The sequence below is a fragment of the Corylus avellana genome, chromosome 3, assembly GCF_965113065.1.
Source record: "Corylus avellana chromosome 3, dhCorAvel1.hap1.2, whole genome shotgun sequence".
Classification (NCBI taxonomy): Eukaryota; Viridiplantae; Streptophyta; class Magnoliopsida; order Fagales; family Betulaceae; genus Corylus; species Corylus avellana.
The window spans coordinates 8,699,895-8,710,631 of record NC_142492.1 but is presented as its reverse complement, the minus strand read 5'-3'; the positions used below and the strand labels follow the sequence as shown (position 1 = coordinate 8,710,631).

General features: G+C 37.3%; 2 protein-coding genes across 2 annotated transcripts; both read right to left on the bottom strand.

Annotated features, from left to right (window-relative positions):
- Window positions 1–284: 284 nt before the first annotated feature.
- On the bottom strand, window positions 285–3,202 carry LOC132175507 (PPR containing protein). The gene is made up of 3 exons (XM_059587480.2): window positions 2,799–3,202; window positions 1,677–1,884; window positions 285–795 (listed from the first exon to the last, which is right to left on the bottom strand). The coding sequence occupies exons 1-3, from the start codon at window positions 3,126–3,128 to the stop codon at window positions 551–553; spliced, it is 783 nt and encodes a 260-aa protein (XP_059443463.2). The 5' UTR covers window positions 3,129–3,202; the 3' UTR covers window positions 285–550.
- Window positions 3,203–5,059: 1,857 nt separating this feature from the next.
- On the bottom strand, window positions 5,060–7,415 carry LOC132175713 (Tetratricopeptide repeat (TPR)-like superfamily protein). Its single transcript, XM_059587735.2, has 2 exons — window positions 5,241–7,415; window positions 5,060–5,134 (listed from the first exon to the last, which is right to left on the bottom strand). Exon 1 carries the CDS (start codon window positions 7,347–7,349, stop codon window positions 5,619–5,621), a length of 1,731 nt encoding a protein of 576 aa, XP_059443718.2. The 5' UTR covers window positions 7,350–7,415; the 3' UTR covers window positions 5,060–5,134; window positions 5,241–5,618.
- Between the last annotated feature and the right edge of the window lie 3,322 nt (window positions 7,416–10,737).

The following is a 10,737-nucleotide window of genomic DNA, read 5'->3' as shown; positions in this document are numbered from 1 at the left end:
TCTACTTGGTTGTTGCTTTTAGTATAAAGTTATTCCTCCAAAACATACAAAAACAAATTGCCAATTTGATCGATCCCTTTGTTTCCTGTCATTACAGTGGAGAACAGAATCAAGAATTCTCTTCCATTATCATCAATAGAATCATTGTTTGAGACCCAATTTTTTTTTTTTTTTTACACCTTTTTCTTTTTCTTATCAAAGAATAGATCTTTTTACTTGTATTACTTATAGTAGAAGACAGGAGAATGAGGAGATGACAAGCTCATAGAGAAATTCTAAACAAATAGCATCCAACTTGTATGTGAAAATCTATATTGCATCTCAAAGAGAAGAATCCAATGTTGAACAATTGAATATTCATTTTGTGATTTGAACTTTCAATTGGGGTATATTTACAGCAATTTACATAGAAAATGATTGAGAAACCAAATGGGGGAATTTCCATTTAGGAAAAGGGTGAACAAATCAGACACAAAAATCGTCTGTTGTTGAGAGCAACATAAATAATAAGTTGTGTTACTCAAACAATGGATATGGGGTTTGGTCATCCTCATTGACTGCAGATTATGAGTTTCCAAAGCCTACGGGTTCTTCTAACAATTTTACTGATCTTTCGGGCGATGAACGCTGGGAGTAAAAATGCCGGGGGTGGAATGGGTGGCGGAGAGCTATCTCTTGCCGGAACGATTTCTGAAGCGTAAGGAGAACCTCCACCACTACTACGACTGCTACCACTCTTTCGAAGATAAAAGTTTCTGCTACCAACATCCCCAATTAATTCTGACTTATCCAAACCTATTCAATCAAAAAAAAAAAAAAAAAAAGAGTTTAGCATATGCGCAAAAGGACACATAAATGTACCCTTGTGGAGGGTGATTAGGCTGCAGGAATTAATATGACAACCAAATATTGATTGAAAACAAGCTGCTGGCATTGTTTTCTGGTCATTTTAGGGCAAGTAGCTTCTTAGAACAGGCCATGTATTGAAAATATACAGATCTAGTCTAGCTATTACTGTCTCCAAAGCCAAATTGTAGTTTCTGAAAAAGTATTCATATGTATGATGTGGTTGTTTTAAATCACTCCCCATGGGAATTTTTTTTCTTAATCAACCTGTATTCTTAATTTGAAGGCTCAACTACAAGTAGCCCCCTTGTTCATAATCAACAACTTTCTATGTTTGAGAGAATCTACAAAAAAAGAATCCAGCAACTATCTGATAAATAAAGAAAGTAATACTTTGAAGGAAAAAGGAAAAACTTCAGAACATCTATAGGACATTTTCTTTCTATAAGAAAACAGGGTCAGCAACTTGGTCAAATTTCTAAAACAAACACACCTTTGATGGTTGAGTGCACAGAAGGAAAAATGTACTTGGATCTTACACAAGTAATCAGTTCTTTGAAGGAAAAAGGAAAAACTTCAGAATAGGACATTTTCTTTCTATAAGAAAACAGGATCAGCAACTTGGTCGATTTTCTAAAACAAACACACCTTTGGTGGTTGAGTGCACAAAAGGAAAAAAAAAGTAACTGGATCTTACACAAGTAATCAGTTCTTTCCATGGATCCATGTTTTTCTATCTATACACTAAGTAATCAGATTTGAACCATAACATTGTGAAAATGCAACTAAGATGAACAACTAAAATTAAATTAATCTCAAATTTTACTTACTTTGAAGGCTGAAATAGGAGTGATGCAACTCAAATGAGGGTGCTACATCCTTGCCAAGCTTAGGAGTCCGCCCTTCTTCGCTATATCTGTCTACAACAAGCTTAATGGTATCCTCCACACTAGCCCCCAATTTAACCATGGTCCGGACTGGTCCCGGACTTCCTTCAACAGTCACATTAACCACCACCTTTGCATCTTTCTTGTATCCCTGCATTCCACAATCTTTAGACTATTTTAGACATGCACAATGTCTGCAGTTCTAAAATTTATAGTCTGGGTACAAAAACAAACTGACAATGCCTAAATTAGAAAGCACGGCCGGACGGGAAACACCAAATGACAGGTCTAATTCTTATTTGACATAAGCAAAAGCAGCAAGTTTGGATTATGTTCAATGAGCAAAACTCGGCACTAAAGGAAAACCAACAAAAGAAGTCAATTGCGGTTCTTGCTCTTGGATTTGGCTTAGCTGCTGTAAGAAAAACTACAGGAGATCTCCGGCAGCAATGATCTAGATTTAATTCCAAAATTTACATGAGAAAGAGAAAATAAATTGACCGTTGAAAAAACTCAAGTCTTTTATGGATTATATACAACCCAATGGACAAACCAAAAGGGGAATCTATTAATGGTTCATACAACTCAATATCCAAATTAACCAAAGGGAGGATTTATTAATGGATTACACAAGTACTAATTTTTTTCTTTTCATAACTAAGTCAATCTCATTAGAAAGGCAGGCAGAGGAAGCAACCCAAGTAGAGAACAAGCAAAGAAGAGAGATCTCAATTAGGGAAAAAAAGAAGAACACAAGTCCTAATTTCTCATTTGGATTTAGCATACTTTTCATTGTTTGCTATACAAATCACAGCAAACATCAATAGGCACCATTATGTTCTTGAATCTCAGAAATCTCAAGTAATCTGTTTTGGTGTCAAAGATTTATTTTTTTATTTTTTTGACAAACTCATCCATCAAACCAATCAAATCCCTTTTCCCGGTCTTTGCTCAGAAAAACAAAAAAAAAATTTCAAATCCCATCGCTATCTACAAGTCAAAAGAATAGAAAAACGAAAAAAATCCAATCTTTTTTTCTTATGTATAAATTTTTTGCACTCTAACCTCTTGGCTCGAAGGAGAGAAACCCAACAGCGAAGGCGACGAAGCAAACACGTCCGTGCATGTCTGAGGCCTAAAAAGAACCCCGCTGCCACCGCCCTCCGACCGCAGACTCAGATCGTCGTCGCTGATGCTGTTGCTAATACCGACACTACTACCCAAAAGCATCGGCTCCGAAGAGCTGCGCTTCAAAATCTTAATGGGCTTCGAAGCCTGCTTGGCCGATCTCCGGGGCGGCGGGCTCCTCCTCCGCGGAGACGGAGACGGGTTCGGTGGCCTGCTCCTCCGGGAACCCGTCGCCGGAGCTCGGCGCCTCAGACTTCTCTCAGGCATATAAAAGTATCTATAATGGGAAACTTATTTGGAAAGCAAAAGGAGAGGGAGGCTGCGAGGGTTTCTTCTTATGCTTCGTGGGATTTCAATGTGGAACTTGGAAGGGAAAACGGGTAGTTGAAGACATGAGAAGTGGTAGTTGGTGGTCTTTTAAAGTTAACGTCACTGCTCTTTAACATTATTGCCTATTGGTCTCCAATTTTGTCGTTTTTTATTTATTTATTAATTTTAAATTAAATAATTGAAATTTTGCCTCAATTACATCAATTCATCATTAGTCGGTGGGTAACTTTTTAAGTTTTTATGGTAACAATTTAAAAAAAAAAAAAAAATCACTTAAAACATGTCATATCAATTAATGTAAATAATAGAATTACTCATATATTGTAATCCTTTTTTTAACATAGTGAAATTAACCACTCAGTCCCGTGGACATGGGTACACTGCTGAATCACGTAAATTTTTTATGTTTTGTTTTCTCTTTATTTTCCTTCTATTTTTCACTAAATTGCATAGTCTCAACAATCCCAAACACAAACTAAGAGACACCATATTGAGTTAATTAGTTTTTTTGCTAAGGATAAAGTTTTATTTCAAAAATTATTCACACTCAGTCTCCTAAACTGACATATGTTCTTAAATCATGTGACACTTGTTCTTAGATCATGTGGGAATCACGTATTCTAAGGACATATGTTAATTTGATAAACTGAATTGAATAAGTTTCTTCGGACTCAATTTGAATGAAAATTGATTTGATTTTGTAGAAAACTCTACTTCTACAATTGCAAAATTACAAGTGAACTTGAAAGTATTAGGACTAATTCGTGTAATACAAACTTTATGTAGCTCGTATGTGAAATGCATCCTACTTGTGATGTGTTATTTAAATAATTTGTAATAATTTCTATATTGTATGGGTTTGTTAAAATATTTGGGAGAGAAGGATAATGGATTAGAAAACAAGCAAAACTGATTCATAATTATTGCTGTTGCCATCCCTAAAATTAGCTTTGCTCAAGATAATCCTTACTTAGCAAATGAAATCATTTATATTATTATATTTTTTAAAATAATGAATAGAGAGATTCAAGAGATTGATTGCATCACTTATCAAATTTATTATATTGTTCTTCAAGAAGGATAGACCCCCAACCGGCCAGTTCATTGTGGCCACTAAAGACCTCTTAGAAGAGTTAAAATAAATTGCTTAATTAGCAAAGGTCTTATCTACGACTTGATAAAGTAAACCTTAGATAGTGTTTTTTTTTTAAAAAAAAAATAATATATATTTTTTTTAATTTTAAAAAAGTGCTATGATGCTATATAAAAGTAAAAGTAATTATACATGATTTGCATTTTAAATTGTTTAGTAATGTTTCTGTTTTGAAAATATAAAAAGAAAAAAAAAAAGTGTTATCAAACAAAGCCTTATGTTAGTAAAGTCTAATGGCTTCATATTAAACAAATATTTATCAATGGTCAATGTACCAAATTTGAGTGGGTCGGGTTGTGTGACTATAGGATGAAGTATTAATTTGTGTTTCCAATTCACCTGACTTTGCCTTACTATAGTTTTTAACGTACAAATATATTTAGAGTACGTTTGGCCTTGCGATTTGTAGGCCAAAAACGAATTTTTAAACAAAAATTGTGAAAAATATCTCATTTTGGAGTGTGTTTGAAGAAAAAAAGAGAACAAACTTATGAGAGTTTATCAATCTCCACATCAAAGTGATAAAAGGTTGGGCTGATTAATAATTACATTTTTAATCAGCATTGACATAAAAAGTTGTTCTTGATTTTATTTTATTTTTGCTTTAAGTAAATTTAATTAATAGCTTTATTTTATGAAAAAGACTCATGATAAAGTAATCACCTTTTTATAGTGTTATAGCCTCAATCACCTTTTATATATTCGAATCTGATCCCTTTCTTAAAACTTGAGGCATGGAATCTTTGCCTTTGGTCCCAGAAAACATCCTCCATAACAGGGCCATCTCCTTCTGAAGGTTCCAAAGTTTACAGATGGAAAAGTCCACATTGTATTAAAAAAAATCAATTTTATCTCCCTAAATTCGGCCAAGTTGATACAATAACAAAGGTACTTACTGGTTAATCAACAATAAGTTAATCTCTCTCCTTAATTTTTCCTGTGATCCCAATATTGGCAACTAGCAAGGCCTTGCTGTCCTCTTTGCCCAGCTAGCCCTTTCTCTCGGCTCATGGCTTTTATTTCGAAAGGAGACTCCTTGGTGGTCATCATTTGAAAACCCTCCAGAACTCAAACTAATCCAACAAGTTATGAATTGCGTTTTCCAGCTGAGAATGGTCAATGGAGAAGCATTCATTTCAAACATATTGAAGAGAAATTTCCAACAGTAGGTTCATCAAGGTGGATAAGGAAGATATATCAAAAGCCAGAATTATACAGTTTTTTGATATCTAAGCATGCAGTATATGCCTGATTTTCCAATTAATTATGAAGAGTCAAATAGATTCCATCCAACTACACCCAGGCATCTTAGTGAATCCCTTCTCCCCCACAACCTTTCTCAGTCTCTTCACATCATCCCATCTCTCAACTGAAGCATAAATGTTGGCAAGAAGAGAACAATAACCGGTTGTATCTGGCTCCAGCTCAAAGCAATGCTGAGCAGCTATCTCCCCAAGCTCAACATTTTGATGCAATCTGCAAGCAAGAAGCAAAGCTCCCCAAACCCCAGCATGAGGCTGCATTGGCATGCTCCTTATTAGCTCATGTGCTTCTTCCAATCGTCCCGCCCTGCCTAAAAGATCAACCATAATTCCATAATGATCAGCAGAAGGCATAACTCCATGGTCCTTCATGGAGTTAAAGCATTGGTAGCCTTCTTCAACCAAACCAGCATGGTTATATGCAGTTAGCAGCCCAGTGTACGTGACTAAATTAGGGCAAATATGAGCATTTACCATCCCTTCAAACAACTTGATCGCATCGTCTACCTTACCATTTATCCCACATCCCAAGATCATTGCAGAATAAGCAATTACATCCTTTTTCCTTAAGCCATGAAACAGCTCCTTTGCTTTATCAATGCTTCCACACTTCGCATACAAGTCGACTAAAGCAGTGGCCAGATGATCGTCCATTTCAATGCCAAATCTATTAATATATGACTCAATCCAAAACCCAAATTTGAAATCTCCTAGCTGTGAACAAGCAGATATAACACTAGCCAAAGTCATCCCATCTGGCTGAATATTTACATCGGGCGAAAGCATCTGGTTGAACAGCTCAATGGCCTCCTTAGGTTGGCTATTTTGAGCATAACAAGCTACTATAGCATTAAATGAGAGCAGATCTTTTTCATCCATCTGATCAAAGAGCTTACGAGCAGACTCAACATCCCCAAGTTTGGAGTACCCCGCAATCATTGTCATCCAAGAAACATTATTTCTTTGAGGCATTAAATCAAAGATGCTTCTAGCTGATTCTATACACCCACAATCAACATACCCACTAATCATTGAGTTCCAAGAAGCCGAGTTTTTCTCCGGCATCTGTTGAAACAAAGAGCATGCCTGGTCCATATTTCCTACTCTCGCATACCCCGAAACCATTGAATTCCAAGATACAACATCTTTTCTTGGAATCTTATCAAACACCCTCTGAGCCTCCGCTAAATCCCCAGATTTCAAATACCCAGATAAGATAGAATTCCACGAAACCACATTCTTCTCCCCCATCTCATCAAACACCTTCTGTGCGGTCAGCATATCACCCAGTTTCGAATACAAATCCACAAGGGATGTTTGCACGAAAACACAGCGACAGTATCCATACTTATGAACCTGACCATGTACTGAAACTCCACCCATCTTATCTACAATCCTAGCACATGCCCTTAGAGCAGAGGACACAGCAAACGTGGAGGGACACAGTCCCAGTCTCTGCATTTGAACATAAACCAAAAAAGCTTCTTTGAATTGACCATGCTGGGAAAGGAACCGAATTGTGCAACCCCACGAGAACCCATCTGGGATTTGCGATTGGTAAAGGATTAGTCTTAGATATTGAGCAACACTTCTAGAGTAACTGGAATTTGATAGGGTAATTTGGCGCACTAACAGAGGCTCCAAGTGGATTAGACCGTTTATAAGGATGTGTGCATGGATTTGCTTTGCCTGGTTGATAGTTAGGCAATTGTTCAAACAGGTTGTCAGCTTGTGTGCCAGCATTCAGATTACGAGGTATTTTGCTTCTTGCTTCTCTGTGTTATGTTAATGGTGGTTGTGGAAGAGAAACACAAAGGAAAAACTGTTGGGCGATGATTTTGGCCCAACCGCTACCTTGATTAATCTCGGGCAGGGAAGTGTATTGGGCTTGGGATGAGTTTCTGTGTTATGTTAATGGTGGTTGTGGAAGAGAAACACAAAGGAAAAACTGTTGGGCGATGATTTTGGCCCAACCGCTACCTTGATTAATCTCGGGCAGGGAAGTGTATTGGGCTTGGGCTAAGTTTCTGTTGAAAATATTCTCTGTGCCTTACTCTCCTGTGTTCATTATGTAATTGTTGCGTTGGGACGCTAGCTTCTATAGTCCGATAGGAGCTTTTGGTTTGGGCTCGATCATCCTGACTCAAACTGTGGGCTTTAGGCCCGCACTCTCGACCTTGGCCTGACCGAGTGGATATCTTATATATCAAGAGATATGATCTTAAGATAGGGCATAGACTTAGCCAAAGTAAAAGAATCTTGGTTTTGTCCTTGTGCAAGTTTTACGTTATACAATAACAATGTTTACATTATGGGCACAACATTCACTTTGTGACGAAATGATTATTTTTGCTACAAGATGCACTTATTAGGGCAAAATTCTCTCTTTCTCCCTTGCATAATTGTTTTTATGTTGTTTGGATTTTGTTTCTTTTTCATCATCTTCTTCTTCTTCTTCTTCTTCTTCTTCTTTTATGCGCATGTATCTTTTAACCTCCTAAATTTAATGGCAACTAAAGTCGTCTAAAAAGTCCTAAAATTTATTTTATGCACACGTATCTTTTGACCTCCTAAATTCATGAGTACCTCAAGGCCAAGAGATGGGATACACCCAAAGATTATTTCAAAAAGTTAAGAGGTTTTGGAAAAAGAAAAAAATCCTGTGTAATAGGGATTTTTTCTCTTACCCTTACCCCTCGGTCCCTTCCTTTTTGGGTTGGTATATATGAAAGGAGCTTCATGAGTACCTCAAGCTCAAGAAGTTATTGGTAATGGGCCGGTCTCGGGTGGCCCCTTGGGAGTGGTATATATATATATATTTTCATTTGGTACTCGAACCACTCCAGGCCCAATGGCAGCGAGCCACTCCCAAAGCTCTTGGGGGTGGTTCGGCCACCCCCATTTTACAAGTTGGAGGTGGCCAAACTACCCCCATGGGCCTATGGGGGTGGTTCGGCCACCCCCTATAGGCAGGGGCGGAACCAGGATTTCTGGTGTAGGGGACAGACTTTTTTTTTTTTAATAAATTAGGAACATTGACTTATATAAATACAAAAGCACATAAATAAATATAATTTAGAGGAAACTTCACTTTGACCCCCTGAACTTTCAAAACTCTCACTTCGGACCCTTAAACTTTGATTTGCTCTCATTTAGGACCCCTCCGTTAGTTTTCCACGTTAAACTCAAACAGTTTGTAATTTTATGCCCATTATACCCCCACCCAGTTTACTTGAAATTTCGAAAACACCCATAACTATAGCACCCACCCAGCCAAAACACCAAAAACCCCGTTTTGGGCATCATTTTTTTTTTTTTTTTTTTTTTAGGAAAAAAAAAAAGGCAAAATAAAATTATTTTTTAAAAAAATCGCCCTTGGCCAAAATGGGGTGGCCGGTGGCTGCCACCCCCATGGCTGGTCTAGGGGTGGTCCGGCCACCCTTAAAAGCCCCCCCCCCCCCCAAAAAAAAAAAAGAGGACAGAAATGGTTTTGGGCTTTTGGGGGTGGCCGGACCACCCCCAAGGGCCTGGGGTGGTTTCGGCCACCCCCATACCGGCCATAGGGGGTGGCTGGACCACCCCCAAGGGCCTAGGGGTGGTTTCGGCCACCCCCATACCGGCCATAGGGGGTGGCTGGACCACCCCCAAGGGCCTAGGGGTGGTTTCGGCCACCCCCAAAAGCACAAAAACCCATTCCCTCTTTTTTTTTTTTTGGCGGGGGGGGGGGGGGGGGGGGGGAGGGGGGCTTTTGGGGGTAGTTCGCTTGGCCATGGGGGTCGTTCGACCACCCCCAGACCGGCCATGGGGGTTGCTCCAGCTACCTCGATTTTTTTTTTTTTTTTAAATAATAATAATAATAATAAAAAAAAAAAAAAATTTTTAATATTTTGCCTTCTTTTGTTTTTGTTTTTTTTTTTGTTTTTGTTTTTTAACAAAGATAATTTTAATGCCCAAAACAATGTCGTTTTGGGCTGGAGTGGGTGCTGTAGTTTTGGAGCCCAAAACGGTGTAGTTTCCGAGTGAGGGTATAATGGGAAAAAAAATTATTCCGTTTGAGTTTAACGTTGAAAACTAACAGAGGGGTCCAAAGTGATAGAAATTGAAAGTTTAGGGGTCTAAGGTGTGAGTTTTGAAAGTTCAGAAGGAGGTTTGTCAAAATGGGTGAAAAATTTTGGAGCCAAAGTGAAGTTTTCCCTATAATTTATCTATATGTGTGTTTGTGCTTATTTATATAAAATAAAAATATAATTTTTTTAAATTTAATCTCATAGTATCACAAACACACAATAATATAAACAATTAGCAAAATAAACTAAACACGATCTATAGAGTTCAAGAAAAATGGTACCAAAAATAATTATTATAAACCCAAATTACTGCAGAATAATCATTAAAAAAAGGGGTAATTTCACTTAAGACTACTGAACTTCCACTCGATTTGACAAACCCCCCATAAACTTCAAAATCTCTCAATTTAGTCCTCTGAACTTTCAATTGATCTCAATTTGAACCTCTTCGTCAATATTAGCCGTTAGAAATACCAAAAAAGACTAAAACCTATGGGTGGCCAGCCACCCCATTCTTTTTTTTTTTTGTTATTATTTTATTATTTATTTTAAAAAAAAATCTTAAATAATATTTTTTTACTTTTTTATTATAAAGACATGTGTCTTATTTGTGGCCTTAAGATTTCTTTAAAGAAATCCTAGCCATAAACTGGATACTCTCCGATCCATTATGGACCGGAGAGAATCCTTTTCCCTTCTCAATATTTGTTGCATTAATAATTTCTTAATTTTTCTTGTTTATTTCTTAGCATGAATCTTTATTTGTTGACTTGTTAAGATCCATTCCTTGAGACTCACATGTCCACTTTTTATAACAGAATTTGAGCTCCCTCAAAGTCCTACCAAAGAGAGACATGAATAATGAGCTATAAAAGGAGAGAAAGATCTTTCACTAGGTACCTGTTTTTTATCTCTTATTTGGATTCTGACAATTTACTTTTTCTCCTATTCTCACTAACTTAAGCATTGAAAATGGTTCTGTCTGACCTTCGACAGGCCTCTCTCACATTTTATTTTACTTTCAACCTTCTCTTCCGGTGCTTCGTATGTGGTCATTGTACAAA

Excerpts from the sequence above, each read along its gene's own strand:
- LOC132175507 (XM_059587480.2), bottom strand. The coding sequence starts at position 3,128 with ATGCCTGAGAGAAGTCTGAGGCGCCGAGCTCCGGCGACGGGTTCCCGG. Across the intron at positions 1,885-2,798 it reads TCTCTCCTTCGAGCCAAGAG|GGATACAAGAAAGATGCAAA; the intron begins GTTAGAGTGCAA and ends TGTGGAATGCAG. Across the intron at positions 796-1,676 it reads CTCCTATTTCAGCCTTCAAA|GTTTGGATAAGTCAGAATTA; the intron begins GTAAGTAAAATT and ends TTGATTGAATAG.
- LOC132175713 (XM_059587735.2), bottom strand. The coding sequence starts at position 7,349 with ATGCTGGCACACAAGCTGACAACCTGTTTGAACAATTGCCTAACTATC.